At 38.6% G+C, this 17,891-nt stretch overlaps 1 protein-coding gene across 4 annotated transcripts in view; it reads right to left on the bottom strand.

The window, feature by feature from the left end:
- The window catches only part of MYT1L (myelin transcription factor 1 like), a 150,810-nt gene that overhangs the window by 98,632 nt on the left and 34,287 nt on the right, over positions 1 to 17,891 (bottom strand). For 3 of the 4 annotated variants that reach the window (XM_065400682.1, XM_065400683.1, XM_065400681.1), the window contains exons 6-7: positions 5,235 to 6,206; positions 475 to 609 (exon numbers count right to left, since the gene is read on the bottom strand). In XM_065400682.1, the coding sequence (XP_065256754.1) occupies positions 475 to 609; positions 5,235 to 6,206 (1,107 nt within the window). Of the gene's footprint in view, positions 1 to 474; positions 610 to 5,228; positions 6,207 to 17,891 lie in introns of all 4 variants that reach the window. The other variant, XM_065400680.1, reaches the window with a different exon arrangement.

Below are 17,891 nucleotides of genomic sequence, written 5' to 3'. Positions count from 1 at the left end.
TCTCTCTCTCTCTCTCTCTCTCTCTCCCCCTCTCTCTTTTTTATAATGTAAATTTCTTCATTATGTCTCCAAATAAATAAACACACAAATAAAATGGGTGGTGAGTTTTTCAAACTTGAAAGCACAATTGTTTTTGCACTAAACAACAGGGAAGGTCATGCTGTGACATCAGCACTCAGAAGTAAAAGCAGTGCAGTGTTTCTGAAAATCTTTCTCTGCAGATTGAATGCATCTGTTAAAAATAACCTAACATTCTCAGAATCAAAGAATACAGCTTTAAAAGTTGTTCTTTTTAGTTTAAAAGTTATTAGAGATATGAAAATGATGGAATAAAGAAAAAAACTATAGCACAGAACAGGATGCTTAACTGAGACATACCATACCATAAAATGGAAATAAAAAAAGGTTTAAAAAGCATGCTAGAAAAATCTTTGGAGTTTTATCCCCAGTTTCCATGAAACAATGTGGACTTACTTTCTGGAGGGACCCTATCTTTGTGTGGGCATCCTGACAAACTGCGGTGATGGGGGTAAAGCCCCGTTACATGGCCAGTTCCATCACACCCAGGGGTAGGACATTTGCTCTCTTTCTTTTCTGTTCTTGAGGGATCTATAATTTACAACAAATGTGTCAAATGAATTATGCTTTCCAAATTTCTGTAAGAAGGTTCATTTAATGTTTAAGTTATTCTTTGGTAAATGTTCTTAAAAATACTAGAAGAAAAAACTGCTGCTTCTTAAAACAATTTTGTCACTTTTATCCCCCCCCCGTTATCTTCTTTTCATACTGCAGGCTCCTATGATCACAGCAATACTTATCATAGTGATTGGGTAGTGACCTTCTTACAGCAAAGCCACACCACTGTCAATCAATGTTCTGCTGGCAAGCATCAGCTTAAGAGTGTAAGGACACTCTGAAACTGTTAGATGGTTCCCCCCTTTCTTTTCGCCTGATGTATTGAAGCCTGCAAATGTACTGTCATAGAAGTTCAGTCTCTTGAGGTTAGCAGACCCAGCTCCTTAGCATACTGATTCAAAGATTCAGCACAAATATATCCTTATTCAAACTCACTCTAAGCAGATGACGCTGATTTCCCTAAATTCCTTATGAAGTAGTAGAATACAAAAGCATATAAAAGCATTTTGTCCTCCAATAAGCCATGATGGGGTAAAAGAGCTAATCAGATGTAACAATCCCTTATTTTGAATTTGGGCCATTATAATCATGCATCTATAAAGTTTGTCTATTCATAAGCTTAAAAGATTAATAAACTTCTATAATGCTGTTTGTTTCTTTGTGTACAAGTCAACGAAAGGGCCTAAGGAGACTTCTGTTCAATAAACTATTATTTTCTGCCAAGAAAGTAATGGAACTACTGGTGAAATTATTCCTGAACTAGAACTTGATCACATATTTCATCAGTTTGTTTCCTGTAATAGAACATTTGTAAAGTAACATCCCAAGGCTTCCAAGTCAGCACGTAATACAAGCTACACCACATCATCTTTAACACTGTTGCCCGATTTTGGCGAATAGAACTGATTTATACACCAGTATTTAAGAAAAAAGGTTCATGCTACTCTGGCTACAAAGATTCTGTCTTATTCTAAGTTAATAGCTAAGAGCAAACATCATCACCTATTCTAGTTCATCAGTCAATCTTCTGAATTCAGAACCCAAACTGATCTATCATCTTTTATATATTTTATGCTGCTCCTGTTATTTCTTCACTGCAGGATTTATGCTTTTTTTCTTTGGAAATAAGGTTTTGCTATTAGGTTTCTATTAAGTCTTATGGTAAAATTCAGCCCTTGTTGAGCAGGTACAACCCCAGTGACATCAAGGGACCCTTTAAGTACTTCTAGAGATTTGGGTACAATCTCTTTTTAGTAGATAAAGTGTACATACTACCTACAGTTCACATTCAATTGCAGATTTTTATTTTTATATTCTCATGTGGTTGTTGCATATTCTAAATTCCAAACCCTTGCTCAACCATCTTGGCTTATGAGAAACTCTTTACCACATGGTGATTGCTCTCCTGGCCTAATTTCCAATATTAACTTTTAAGATCACACTTTAAACTTAGCTGTCACAAATGCATTTTTAATTGCTAATGTTTTATTCTAGTTTGCATGTATGTCAGGTGTAACATACAGTACTATGTTTTCTGCTGTTCAATGGTAAATGTATTTATTTACAAAATTTCATCTTCAAAGCTCTGTCCAGTCATATAAACATCACAAAACCCCTGTGAAGTAGGTAAATACCATTATCCCCAGTTTACACTTTGGGAAATTGAGTTTTAGCAGTTAAACGCAAGGGCACAGAAGGAGTCAGTATCAGAGCTAGGATTAGAACTCAGGAGTTTCTGCCACATATACCTGTGCTGAGACCACTAGACCACCAGTCCCGTTTTCATTCTCACACACAACTCTGTACAACTCTTTGTATAAAGCACATTGAAATGTGGGGAAAGTGTTAGATAAGTGAATAATAAAAATAAATAAAATAAGTATAATGTAAATATACCAGTATTCAAGGACTATTAAAATGCAGATGAATAACACAATAGACCATAATGGCTTCTCTAGAGTCCATGGACTAGAACTTCAGCTGATGTAAACTCTGTATCTCTATAGTAGTCAATGGAGGAATGCGAATTTAGACCAGCTGAGGAGCTGGTCATGCAAATTCTCCTGAGTTTTCAGATCCTTAGAATAATAGGGTTTATGAGCTCCAAAAGAGCCTTTATGGTCTAGCAAGTCAGAAAAGATGCTGCACACTAATCTTACATTTCCGAAACTTGCATGGAATTTTATTTGCACAAGTTCCCATTGACTTAATAGAAGACATCCAGCTAAAACTCTATGCAACTATGCAGAAAAAGTAGGGCTCAGGATTATATTCATCTCTCAATATAAATGCATAAATATTTTGACTAGCTGATCTTCTCTTATTGAATCCCTTCCTCCAATAGAGAATACCACTTTATTGTTTTTAATTTTTTTTAAGAGCCTAATCCTGAAATCCTCACTCAATCCTTGCCATAGTAGAAGTTTTGCCTGAGCAAAGCTTGCCCAAGCTGGGTCACAAGGTTTTAAAAGTCATCAGTCTTGGAGGAAAGAGTCTCTGGAAAATTTTAAATGGCAGAAAAAAATGTGGCTTGCCATGCCTTTGTTGTTTCAGTGATCTCTGGGAGCAGAGCTCCTGAAGAGAGAAGACAGGAGTTACAATTCTTCCTCGACACCTCCACCCTGAGAATATTTCCCTTTAATTGTATCATTCATCTCCTTGGAGAACTTTTGCAAGCATGTTTGGGAGATTATATGTGACATGAGAATGAATGACATAAATAACTCCCTTTCTTTCATCCCCCCCTCTAATTCACTGCAATATTCTGTTTTTCTCAATCTTCTCTAGAGTGAGGAAGGAATCATTCTCCTCCCTCTCTCCTCCAGCCTTTCCTCTATGAAAAAGAGAGAAGGGTCACAGCTGTAAAGTTTCCTGATCCAAACTACCATAAATTTCAGGGCTTTTCTTTGTATTCAAGGGTTGTGTTTGGGCCTATCTCCAATTCATCAGGCAGTTCCTTAGAAGTAGGTTGGCATCGGGGAAGCTCTAGAAATCACTGAAATAAGAAGCCCATATTTCCACTACTACTATATTAATTGTTTGGCAACTGCAGAGATATATGTTTATGTGTTTTCCTAAGCATTCGTGGCTTGGCAGATCTGGAAAACACTGTTTTAAGGATTTTAAGATGTCAGCACTGGTTTGCCATGTTCTGTCTGGTTTTGTTACATACACACATTAAGAAGGAAACATACACCTAGTATGTGTCACATGCAAACAATAGAAAAATCCACATGGCTATGGAATAACTGTTTAACTAAACTTAAAAAATGTCTTCCCCAAACACCCAACATTACTAGTTCATACAGTGGACTACAATCTTTGTGTCTGAAAGCAAACAAAATTTCTAAGCTACATTGCAGATGAGTTTCTGAAACCAATAACTTTCATGTTCCTGTTTGTCTAACTTATAAGAGACTGGCCATTGTCCCCCCTTAAAACTTGTTTATAAAATCAAAAATCTCCTGATCTGAGATGTGGTGTGCCAACTTTAATCTCACAGCCAGATTTTATGGCCATGTTATCACCCTTTGAAATCAGAGGTTTATAATGGAAAAAACAAAATAACCCACAACCCCAAACCCACAGTCTAAATTATAGAGATGAAACCAGGCGTTTCTATAAGAAATACAATATATAACCAATCCAGCAACATGCTTAACACCTCCTTAGAAATGCAGAGCCCTCAACTTCCATTAAAGTCAATAGGAATTCAGGGTGTTCAACAATTTCGGGAGGTATTGAATGCTGTATAGGACAGAGCCCTTATGCATATATATGTGGACACATACAAAGTGGTATGTTAATATTAACACACCATTACTAGGATAATTCTTTAAATTAAAACATATTTAAAAATTAACTATATATATATATATATATATATTTATGGTTAAGGCAGCACCTTAACTGTTTCCACAATGGAATGAAACCAGTGAAGTGGAATGCATATAAGAAAGAAATTGCTATTGATCTCAGCCCAGGCCACACTATGCCTTGCATAGCAAACGGTTTCCATTACCTTAGTATCTTAAGATAATTAATGTGCAGTCACTGCCCCTATCTTATGTTATCGGTCATTCTGATACTGTTCAATTTCTATCAGGCAACTCTACGTTTTAGATGGGAGAGGCTTCATCAATAACTGTCATTTGATGATAATTTTATAAATCATGATGCCACCTACCCAATCCAATCTGTAAAATATGCACTTCATAGCTGATTGACTAACCGCTACATAAATCCCCACCATTCAATAGAGTATGCAATGCAATTCTCCTCATATTTGTAATCATAATACCCTTTAGAATCATCTTTGCCTCTTTCAACATGATCTCTTATTTGTTTTGTTTCCCTGAAAAGTTATGTTTTTCTATTTAGCCAAATGATATCGCACTGAAATACTGTACGTTTCTAACACTGTAGAATGAGTTGTTCTATTAGGTAATCACAGCATGATGCTATTTTAGAATCACGCCATAGTCATACAAATTAAATAAACAATGACTTCACATTAGAGTTCTAAGCATCACTTATTATCACGTTAGCTCACACTTTTTCATGACACAACATACGGTATATAGAAATATTACCTTTACCATAATATGGCTTTTTGACATGGCCGTCACTGGATTTAGGCTTCCTGTCATCCCCAGAAAGTTGTCGCGGAGGCTGCTCCTCAAATGATCTCATATTATCCCTCCTTCCAGCTTCCATTGCCATTTTTTCCCTCATGGCTTTTGCTCTCTCAGTTTCCAAAGCAATAGCTTTCTCAAGCAGGGTTAAGTTACCTTTTGTCATATCAAAAACTTCTTCAGACCTGTCTGAAGTAATAGAGGTGGTATCATCATCTCTTTCATGACACCCATCCTCCTTTGCACAGCTAGAAAAAGTTCTAGATCTGGGACTCAACTGTTCTTCAAGCCTCATTAAGTTCATCATGTCAGAGTAATTCCGATCTGGCGTTCTTCCTTGGAAGTCATCTTCTTGCCTGACATGTTGACGAGCATTCATATTTTGCTGCTGATTTCTTTCCTGTGGGTTCGTCTCACTGAGTTTCCTAGCCAGATCAAAACACTGGTTCCTTAAGCATTCCAAACTGCTGAGACACACCTCTTCATCACTCTCCTCCACCATTTTTTCCATAAGTCCATTGTTCATAGGCTTCCCTAGCATTACAAAGTTCATATTCCTGTTATCTTGCTGTGAAATATTGTCTGCATAATTTCTGTCGTTAATGTTTTCTGAAAGCACTACACCATGTCCTTGTGCTAATAATTTAAGGGAGTCCACTGTTTCCCTAACAACATCACTGTCTAAATCTAAACTCAGCTCACTTTTCCGACCAATATTTTCATTTTTGTCACTATCATCTTCCAGACTATTAGATGTATTGCTGTTCATTTCTGATTCTGTCCTGGCTCTGTATGCTGCATCCTCTGCAATTTTGCCAAGATTTAACAATGACTTGGCCACCAGTTCATCATAATTATCATACTCATCATTATTGTTATCATCTTTTTCTGTGTCTTGCATTATTCGAGTATTGTGACAATTCATTTGATGGTCTTCTGCATAAAAAAAGAAAGAAACAAAGAAAGAAACAAAGAAAGAAAGAAAAAGGAAAAGAAAAGAAAAAAGTGGCTAGAATTGGAACTGTTGTTGCAATAGCATGGACAGAAAACAAACTGCATGTCAAACACTGTTTATCATACAGTAGCTCTAGAACACTAAGACCCATGTTGAGGTAAGTAGAAACCACTGGTATTAAGCAAATGAATATCAGTAAAGCCCATAAGGGCATTTTTATATATTTTCTATACACCATTAATTTCTTTCATTTATCATATAATAAACTATTAATTATGCAGGAAAAAAGACAATTTTTACAAAATTTTATTAATTGGCATTATTTCTAAAATATTAAGGCATAAATTCTTCTATTCCTCCTTTCACTTCTTTATTTATAGTTTTATTGGGATTATTTTATAATTATATTATTCAAACTATTATATTTTCTTAGGTTGGTTTAACTTTCCTCACTCCCATCTTTTCAAAGGAGTGAGCATTATAGGGTCTGTTTTCTTAATTAATTAATGTACACCAAAAGAGAATTGGTTCTTATATAAGCACCGTATACACAATTAGTGCTATATGAAAAACAACTGTCAAGACAAGTACACAAAGAGGTACAAATACATTTCAATAAGTGCACCCGTAGCTAGAATTCAAAATCTATTGCTTAACTATTGCAAACTATGAACAAGCAAAAAACTGTTAGATAATCATTACATAAAAGGAAAGTAGAAATAACAGTATGTACAATATAAGTGTAAGTAGTTACACTATCCCCAATTTAGATTCGCTTACATACATGACATTGGCTTCAATCCAAAGTGTCTTGTCTATACAAAGGCCACATTAGATAACTCCTGTGTTGACTTGTTATCCTGTACATCACAATATCACAAGATGACACATAGTAACTCTGTTTTACTGAGTTCTGCTCCAATAACTAGTAAGTAACAGAGGGGCAACTTTGTGAATTGACTGAGTCATTCTGAGATACCAGGGATACCCTTGAATATATCTCACGGTAATTCAAAAGTTAATGTGCATCACCATCACAAGTTCTTAAATAAACATAGGTCAATTGTTATTGACTAAAAACACAATATAAAATATATTTTGACACTCAGCTACTCAAACATTTTGAATTTTTGCTGCAAGCAATTATATGTAACAGTAACTCACTTTTTTTTTTAAAAAGGACTTCCCCAATTTAGTAATTAGAATGACACACTGGGCCAGTTCAATCAATGGAGTTATGCTGATTTGCACCAGCTCAAGAGCTGGCTCATCAGCATAAGCTAACATCATAGGGACTCGGATGTATTTTGGTACAATTGTAGATATAACAATTTCTAAGCTGTGACCTTTGTGCTTTGGGTTAAACAAAATGTAGTGGGAAATTTCAGGTAGCAGGAGAATTTAATATACTAAAATTTGCTGACAGGCATGCTTTTGGCATAAAAGAATATTTTCTGCAGGTTGGCGGACAAAAGAATAAATCAGAATTTTAAATACAAAGCTCAACAGTGAGAAATATAATACTTCAGCCACATGCTAGTGTTCATTCTACACAGTGCTTGGGGATCCTGGGATGAGAGGAGGCTGTAGTTAAGCAGCAGAACTGATATACATAGTGGATTAGGTTGTGTCTACGAAAGGAAGAGCAGAGATCTGAGGGTAGTATATTGTGCAAACTACATTAGCTAATTAAGTGTAGTATAGAGGATTATTAACAAGCAAAGATGTGTGTTATATTCAGCTGATAAGTCATTGTCATCAAACCCATTTTTATTGTCAATCTTGGTATTATTTTAGTTTACAAGTCTATTATTTTTGTGATATCCAAAATTCTGATGGCTTCAGTTCACTAAAATTGAAGTGCATCAGAACTTGGTTTTCTCAGTGCAAGACTTGGGGATAGAGTTCAGCTATTTAAAAAATTTCCGTTTTATGTGTTTGCATAGAAGTAGGTAGTTAAGTTAGACAATTAGTCTGTGGAATAAGAAAATCAAATGTGTTTAATACTCTAATGATCGTATTCTAAAATGAAATTTATAAACAAATCTCACATTACTGAAATATTACGGCCCAGGACCATCTGTATGAAGAATATTCAGTGGAAACTGCTGCTTTCACATAGTACTTCTTGCAGTTGTGTCTGACAGGCAACCAGAGGTGAAAGAAGTAACAGTGAGAGCAATTAATGGGGCAGTAAGCTACACCTCTGAAAAATGCTGATGTCTTCAAGCCTAAGACTTTAACTTCCAAAAGCTGTTGTGAAGCCAGCGTATGTTTAACAGCATATTGAAAGACAGGTCATGAAGATGTATATTCTCTCAGTTCATTCATATTAGGACTGGTCATGTGTGCACTGAGTGTTCCACACAACACCTTTTGAACCTTTGAATTCTGAGTTGGTGTTTTGACTTGAATGACATATGAATGATTACCAATGGATGAGTGTGCAGCACTTTGCCTATATTATAGTGCAAAGCCAAAATATGAATCACTTATTTCCTGAGTAAAGACATAAATTTCTTTTGAGTGCTTGTGAAGCTGGGTAAAAGCTTAACTTTAATATTGTTTATTCTGTTAGTTTGGTTTTATCCATTTAAGCTCTCATGCCCATTCAACCCAAAAAAGAAGGAGGAGGGGCAAGTGGAGGAGAAGAAGAAAGTGTAATGTTTGAATCTTTGATGAGGGAAACAGGGGAATAAACTCTTTTAATCCTTCAGTTACTATTTGTCTTCTACTTTATATTTCTTTAAAAACAATTATGTTTCTAGGGAAACATTTATTAATTAACTCCATGCAGTAACTTTTTTTTTTTTTTTTTTTGAGGAAAATTACAGACGCATGTACCACTATCATCTGGTCCAAGACACAGTTCTCCAGGGCTATCAGCACTCTGGCCAGATCCAGCAGCGCTCTTAGGCATATGCTTAGTTTTGAAGCTACGTACTTAAGTGCTTTGCTAGGTCAGGCAAGAATGGTCATCACCCCGAAGGTTCAAGTCCCAAATTAGCATATGTTTTAGTCAACATGATTTTGGAAATATTTTAGTTTAACAATGAGGCAAAATTACTTTATACAAAACAATGTCCCTTTGATTCAACTGTATAAAATCTTACCATGCTATTATTATTTTTATGCTACCAAAGTTTAACTTTTAACCTGTTCCTCATATTTTGTCTGTTTAATGATAATATTAATTTTATTAAGACTCCACACATTATAGGTGAGATCTTGACTGGCTGTTATATGGCTGTGTGGGGAGGGAGTATGGCACCTTACCCCACCGTTTACACAACCTGGCTAAAACTGTAAGTTACACCTGGGAAAGCAGATAGTTTGCTATCAAAATGTTTCTCCAAGGTACAAGTGGGCAAGAGTGGGGTGGGGTACGTGTGGATCCAGCTATCACTCTGATCCTTCCTATGTGCTGGCTGGCTTCATGGACACGGAATATGCATAAGGGGAGTTGCAGACTGTGCTCCCCCCATCCTGGCCCAACCAGGAGGTCTCCTGGTTATCTCCTGGGAGGGTACCTCCCCTCTTATTATGCCTTGCTGTGCCTTTAAGGCATGATCTAGCCTTATGTAAGTGGTGTCTGTCTACAGATGGTTCGGCAATAGAGCAGACTTAATTGTTGGCTGGAATCTGTGTGTCTGTTTCTCTAAGTGTCTTGAACATTTCTGCACGTGTGCGGTAAACTGGATATCTTGTAGCTTGTAGGGAGTAGCTCTGTGATGAGCCAAAGTATAATTCCTCCACGGTTTTGACCATGGAAGTTGCTCTTTACATATCCTATAGGAAATAACAAACATCAAGATGTGCTGTTATACTAGGTAGCTGGACACTTTTCAGCAGTTTTTTAAAGCATCAGCTTCCTTCAGCCACCTGAACATATGTGTGTTCCTGTATTACTGCCCTTACAAAAGTGAAGCATATTGGCTTTTCCATAGCACCTTTCATCCAAGGATCTCAAAGCACTTTACAAAAATTAATTAATAAAGCCTCACAACACCCCTGTGAGGTAGGTATTTTTAGCTCCATTTTACAGATGGGAGAAACGAGACACAGAGAAATTGAGTGAGCCATTCCAGATCACACAGTGAGTCACTGGAGAGCCAGGAATAAGACTTAGACCTCCTGACAGTGCTTCCTCCCTTTGCTTCTACCAAATACATTTTTATACATCTGTTTGGTAGAATAAACCTTGCCATATTTTTACTGTAAGAACTCATGCAAAGTAGCACCTTCTTTTTAAAAGGAAAATATACAGCATTTAGTTTCAGAGATTCTGCAGAGAGAGGCAATGATACTTCAGTAGTAGCTACATTCCTATCAAAAGCCACAGATTTCACAAACCAAAGGTTTCTCAAATCTGTGGCGTGCCTGTCATTTTATCTGCTTTTTCATGGGCATGAGGGAAAATAACATGGCTACCAATTCCCAACCTATGTGGTTATACTAGCTTCCTGAACAGATGGAATTTTTCATCATCCAATCAGCATCCTCTGTTTTTTATGACACCTGACTCATCTCACTACTGACTTAGTCATACACCAGTTCCTAACTGTACAGTATGCAATGTAATTGGGTTGCCCCTTTCCTCCTTCTGGTCCAACAAAGTGATAAATATAGATGTTCATACATAGGTCTATACACCACACAAGCATGTCTGGAATATTTCAAAGTCAGTATAAAAAAGCTTAAAGGGACACTGTCAGATCATATAAGGTCCAAATTTCTAGATGTTTGCAAAACAAACTTCTTCGCTTTTCATTTTTACAAAAATCTCAGACAAACAGAAATTTCCTTCTTTTCTGGAAAAATCCTATAAGGAAGGAAACTGAGGTGAGGAAAACTCAGTGAGCTTCCTCCAAATTCTTCCACTGTGGGTGGGGTTTCTTCCCACCCCTCCACTGAGGAAACAGAGGGGTCATACTCCACACTGTGGAAGAGTCTAATCCAAAATTCACTGAAGTCAACTGAAAAACTCCCATTGACTTCAGTGGAATTGGGATCACACCCCAAATCTTTCAAAATCCATGTGGACTCCAAGGATCAAGTAGGCACTCAGGGCTGACCATATGTAACTCTTTGCCTCTGCCCCAGTTCCTGTTATTCTCCTTTGCTGTGAATGTGTTAAGTTAAAAACCAAAGCAATTTATTTGTATAATATTTGACATCTTTTTTTACCTCTATTTGCAAATACATAAAATAAAATACCCAGGATTAAAAAAAATGTCTAATTATTTCTTAGACGCATTTTAATTACTATATAACATCTATGTAATTTTTTTTCTACTTCTCCCTAAAAAACACTTACTATAGAGGTAATGTTGGGTTCCACTACTTAGAATCTCCCACAATAATTACAGCATTCAAATAATAACCAATGCTCAAAGAGAAATGAATGAAGTGTGGAAGTCATTAAACACTGTAAGGAAAGTCTGAGCTGAAGAACACAGCACATCACAGTGGGGTTCAGTATTATAAAATAGGAGTGAGTACTGCAAAGCAGGTCTGTACAGACCTTCAGATATAGAACATAATTAACTATTTTTTCTTACTGTGTCTTTTCTTCCTTAAAAAAATTATTTTCTTTCAGTTAGTCTTTTCATTTTCTCTCTGTTCCACTTTTTATCTGGTCTTACTAACTGATGTGTGGTGTAGGGTTTTTGTTTTTTTCCCTTCAAATAGTAAAAAGTGCCGGTATTTAAAAAGGAATAATAGGCATCCTTGCAGAATCAGAATTTGTACCTAACTATAGAACTGGCAAATAAAGATGTTCTTTAATTGTTCATATTAAGATAAAATTGAAAATAACCAACATACATTTTAATTAATAATTTTGGAACCATGAAATTGATAAATGTGCTCTAGTAAAAAATAATGGGTGTCTTCTCATCTCAATGGGCAGGGATTCATATACAGTTTCACCCTATTCTGATAATCCTAATCTCTCTCTTCTTTCTCCCTTTGTATCCCCTCTTGTGACCACTGTTTTTTGTTCCATCTGAGCCATGGCTATTTTCTAGCCTTCTGTGGCTCAAACAGCTATTACCATCACCTCCTGTGCTACCAGTATTCTTTTTCAGCTTCCTATCCATCCAATTATTTATTATTATTATTTATGCAGTACCATGGAGGTGTGCATGATGCTTTACAGTGAACATGTTTCTTCCCAAAACAGGGTATGATCTAAGGGCCCATTCCTGCAAACCCAATTCTACTACCCTTACTCATGTTGAACAATAACCTGCCTCACAAATATTCCCATTAGGTGATGGCAGAATATGAGAAGTTCTTACTCAGGGATATTCCCATTGACATTATAGAATCAGCCATGTAATTAGACAAAGAGAGCACTCCAGACAAGCAAGGAGGTGATTAAAGCCAGTTCAACAGTTACAAAGGGCCAATTTTTGCCATTCTTATGCACAATGTAGGGTTGCCAACCCCCCCAGGATTGCCCTGGAGTCACCAGGAATTAAAGATTAATCTTTAATTAAAGAGTATGTCATGTGATGAAACCTCCAGGAATACGTCCAACCAAAATTGGCAACCCTAACAGTGAGTAGTATGTTACTCTACAAGTAATTTCATTTATTGAAATGGAATTCCTTGCAGAGTATGATAACTACTCAGTGTGAATAAAAATGACAAGATCTGGCCCATAGTATTTAATTCACCCTCTTTGTTGTTGTGTTTTTTGTTTTGTGTGGCATTCTTCTGAATATTTCCAGGGAGCACAGGGATATCTGAAGGGGCAGTTTTAACAGCAACCATTCTCCAAGGGGTATGTCAGTTTTTTCCTCACTCTTAGACTATGTTTACATTGCAAACAGGAATGTGATTTACAGCTCATGTAGACTACCCACCTTAGCTTTAATCTAGCCAGATCGCTATAAATAGCAGTGAGGACATGCTATGCAGGCTTCATTGCAGGACACAAATTTGAGTGTGTACCCAGGGGATTCAGGCAGGTTGGTATAACTCATGCTGAAGCCTGCTTCGAGGCATCTTCACTGCTATTGTTAGCAGGCTAGCTAGATGAAAGCGAGCGTGGGTACTTCTACACAAGCTGCAATTCTCACCCATGGTGTGGCCTCTCTTTCCAAAACTGCATTCACCTCTGACTTGACCTGAGGGGAAGTACTTACTTTCCATTTCCTTCTTATGAAAAAAAAAAGATATTCCACTTGCCTTTCTTTAATTACAGTGTCCTACTCAGTATCAACCTATGCACTGGGATGGCATTTCCACAGGGCTGGGACTTTTGTCTCACAAGCATTATATCTCACCATGGCAGTGGTATCCAATCTTTTCAGTCAGAGGGGAAAACATTATTGCAGAAAAGGTGAAGAGGCCGCAATCAATACTTCGGGACAGACCCTCTGGCCTGCTCTACTCCCTTTGCACAGAGACTGTGCAGGGGGCTGGGTAGATAATCAGGGAGCTGTGACTGAGGCTGCTTCTCATTTTCTACTGCTTTCACTTCTCCTAGGCTTCCTGGAGGGAGCAAGGGGCTGGGTAGAGTAGGGGAGCCATTCTGTGTCAGGCACTGTCCTGGGCGCAGACATAGCCAGTTCAGTGTGTACTGGTTTCCTGCTCTAACTCAGGTTCCCACTGTCCACCAGGGAAGCTGGTGATGAAGCAGCGAAATCTGCTCTCCAAGCCCTGCAATACAGCAGGGGAGCTGCAGCACAGAATGAAGAGCAGCTACTCACAGATCTAGTTCACAGCAGAGCTGCTCTTGGGGCTGTGGTGTAGTTGTAGACCACTCAGGAATCAGAGACCTCCCGACCTTCGCCCTACGGCAGCAGGCCTGATCTGAACACCAGTTTAAAAATCACAGGGAGCAGCTCAGGGAACATGTTTCCAATCCATAATCACATGCACATTTTCTTCTTAGCACAGTTGTCCTCTAGGGCCACAGATTGGATGCTACTGGGGCACTCAATCTCCTTTTACTTACAACACTCTGAGCAATCCTGACTCGAGTTCTTTTACTCATAGCTTTGGGTTTCTCTTTGCTGCATAGCTTGTTGAGGATCAGCAATATTCTGTTACACAGAAGAAATGGTTGGGGGAGGTTAGGAATCACTTTAAGATATTTTTGGGTTGTGGACAGGGCAGAGCCGGTGCTACCATTAAGGCAAACTAGGCGGTTGCCTAGGACGCCAACATTTGGGCGCGACAAAAAGCGGTGCCCCCAATTTTTGTTTTACAGTGTTCCTGGGCTGGGCTGCTGGCGGCGCGCTGACACGTGCGGCTCAGACTTCCTCTCTCAGTGCAGCAGCTGCTCCACTTCTCCCGCCTCCCAGGCTTGCGGCTCCAATCAGCTGTTTGGCGCCGCAAGCCTGGGAAGGGAGGAGAATTAGAGCAAGGGCGGCATGCTCGGGGAGGAGGCGGAGCAGAGGTGAGCTGGGGTGGGGAGCTGCCGCACGGCTCCCCGGGGGGGAGGAGCTGCCGCGCGGGGGTGCCTCAGGGCGGGGGGGGGGGGGGCGGGGAGCTGCCGCAGGGCTGGCGGGGGGGCACAAGGTGGAAGTTTCGCCTAGGGTGCGAAACTTCCTTACACCGGTCCTGGAACAGGGACAAAGTTATGTGGGAACAAGCTGATGATGGTTAAGTGGAATGGCTTGTTTATGCTGCGCTGGGTGATGTGGAGATGATTATATCCGGTTAGATGAATCTGCTCTCCATTCTGAGGTTGAGGATGTTCTTGTTAGGTAAGATTTCATTTTGGGAAGGGGTCTTTTGGGTGTTTTCTTAATAATGCTGTCTGATTAGCCCTCCAGCTGGGGTGAGAGATCTGCTAGGTTTCTTTTCCTTCTTTTCCATCCTCTGGCTGGGTTCAGTGGTAGGGAAACTGGGGAGATAAATATTCTATGTGCAAGAGTAACAGACTTTGTCTAATTTAGAAGCTTTTTCTTAGGATATGGATCTTGTTTCCCTTTCCCCCACCACATCATTTTTTCAGGAGCCAGCTTCAGCATCTACATCCCCTTTAGTTCCCTCAGTTTGGTGGTTGAGAAGGCTGAGCAATGCTACTGTGAGCTGAAGATATGGAGGGACCAGCTCTGGGTGATTGGATTCATTGGTACTTGTGATAGAAGGTATGGGGAAACAAAGCAGGAGATTCTGTAGATTGAGATCTGTGGGTAGATTATTGTTATCTGTGGCACCATCATGGAAGGGTAGGACACCAATTAGTAGAGACCCTACACTTCAATTCATGTCATTTAGTCCATGGCCAGTGACTCACTCTATCAATGTGCCTGCTACCATAGAATACTGAATCCTCTTCTATTTTCAGCCATCGACAAAGAAGCCCCTCAGCATTCTCTGCTTATTTTACATCCACACAGTGGTATAGTTTTACCTTTCACACCCTGAGCAGGGTAGTGGCAGACTTGCCCAGAGACCAGTCAGCTGCAGGGTGTATACACATTATTGGTATGGTATTGGTATCGGTGAAGAAAACTTTGTTCTTTCTAATACTGTACACACGAAGTTATTTCCAGCAGGATTGTTCCAAGTGGCTGTCCTCCTGGTATATCCTCAGTGGCTCTGCTTGGAAACTGACAGATCTTTCATATTGTGAGGAATTTCCCACCTGCTGTGCAGCTCTGCATTGGACTGCCTGTCCTGGTGGGAAAGGATTTGTGTCTAGGGAGGACAACTGAATGGCTTCCCTAGGAAAATTTTGGTCAGGTTCTTCATGCTGTAATCTTGTCAACTATTGACGTGCCTCTAATCTGCCATCCTTGGGAAGATTATTTTGAAGGTTGTGGCAAGACAATTTTGGTGTCACATGGATTCCTTCATCCCTGTTAGTCTGGTTTTAGTATGTCATGGAGACTGCTGGTCTCATTGGCTGAGGATTTCCTCCTGTCAGTGAGGAATAGTCAGGAGTCTATGCTGATTCTTTTAGATATGAGAGTATTTGACACTGTTGAGTGTGAAATTTGGCTACTTTGCTTGCAGTTACTAACCGGGGAAAACAATAGAGTCTTTGTGACTTCTGGGGGTTGTTGAAATTTACATTACTCGGGATTGAAAACTTGAAGCTGAAGCTTAGTTACCTGAAACCATGCATGTCCTGCAATACACTGTGGCAGTGGCTTAGCTCAAGCACCACAGCTAATTTCAAGTCTCCCACATTTAAATCTGGTTGCTAGTAGCAGAACAATCTCAACAGAGTGTGTTTCTTTCTGGAACTCATTTTCCTAGCATATCCAACAGAACTAGAATCTATTGAACTTTAGAGAACAGTACAAATACTTCTCTTTTCTGATGCATGTCTTTGAGGGGATGATTGAATAGTGGAAGGGTTTGTTTGTTTTAAGGTAATTTCCTTTTCTTTTTGCTCATTGGAAAAGGGTATTGCAATGGTATTTATTAAATTTTGATTATGTGCCCTGAGACATCAGAAGGTAGATCATCAATCAAGTAAATCAAGTAAAATAAATAATTAAATAAGTACAATAGCTAGATTTCCATTATATATATGCAGTCTTAGCTTATAATGCACAAATTACATTTTTCTGATTTATTCTCTGAGCCTGTTCCTACTCTCACAATGGTGCAAACCGGGGTAGCTATAATGAAGTTCAGAGGAGTTACACCAACATAAAACTAGTGATGAGATCAGAATCGCTTGCTCTAAATCCACCTGAGATCATGTTTGCTCTTTTCCTGCAAGTATTCTGCAGATGACTCACACTAAAATCACTCTACAATTTTTTTCACTCTCAATTATTTGTCCATTTTTGTATGATTATTTTTGGTCTCTAGTCTCATTACCTTAAATTTCTCTACATTGAAGTGCGTGGACTTCTTATCAGTCAATAGAATTAATCTACCCATTATTAATTTGTTTACTCTAACACTTTGTATTTGCTGCTGTACTATGCTTTATGACTTTCTAAATACATTGGAAGAGTATCAAATGCTTCCCTAAAACTTAGATAAATCATGTAAATTGTTTCACCACAATCTATACATTGATGTACAGTACTTCAAGCAAGTGACTTCAAGCAAGGCACACATTTTCCAGGACAATTATCTTTTTATAAATACAGGATGATAGTTACTAATTATGTACCTCTAAATAACAAGTACATTTGGCTCACCACTGTTTTTAATATTTTTCCCACAAATGAAGCCATGTTTACTGAGTCCATGGTTTACTGATCAGAGGTAGATAAACCTAACAAAGAGTCATGAAATCTTGCGTGGGTTTTTCAGAAGTACTCAGTTAGTCTAACTTTGCTTCCAGTTAAGTCAATGGGGATAATACTTCCCTTAGCTTCAATGAGAGCTGAGTTATAGCAACACTAAGTGCTCTTGAAAATCGCACCCTTCATGCTTCCAAACCCATCCAGCCCAAACTACATTTTCAAGACATTTCAAGAACAAGTATGATCGTTCAATTGATATGATGTCATTATTTCAGCTCAAAATTAAGAAAACCAATAAAATAGAACCCACATTATCGGGAGATCTCAAGAGAAAATAAATTTTCAGATAGATGGTTGAGAAAAACAGGGACTATGAGTGCAGCCTTCATACCCTGCTGGCTAACTTACCTAGTTATAGACAGCTAGCCAGCTAACTCAAGACCAGCTGACTGGGCAGTAGGAGGTGGCAGCAGCAATAGCCCAGTACTT

This window comes from Emys orbicularis, chromosome 3 (assembly GCF_028017835.1).
Source record: "Emys orbicularis isolate rEmyOrb1 chromosome 3, rEmyOrb1.hap1, whole genome shotgun sequence".
In the NCBI taxonomy this organism is placed as follows: Eukaryota; Metazoa; Chordata; order Testudines; family Emydidae; genus Emys; species Emys orbicularis.
This window is presented reverse-complemented; position numbering and strand designations above follow the sequence as displayed.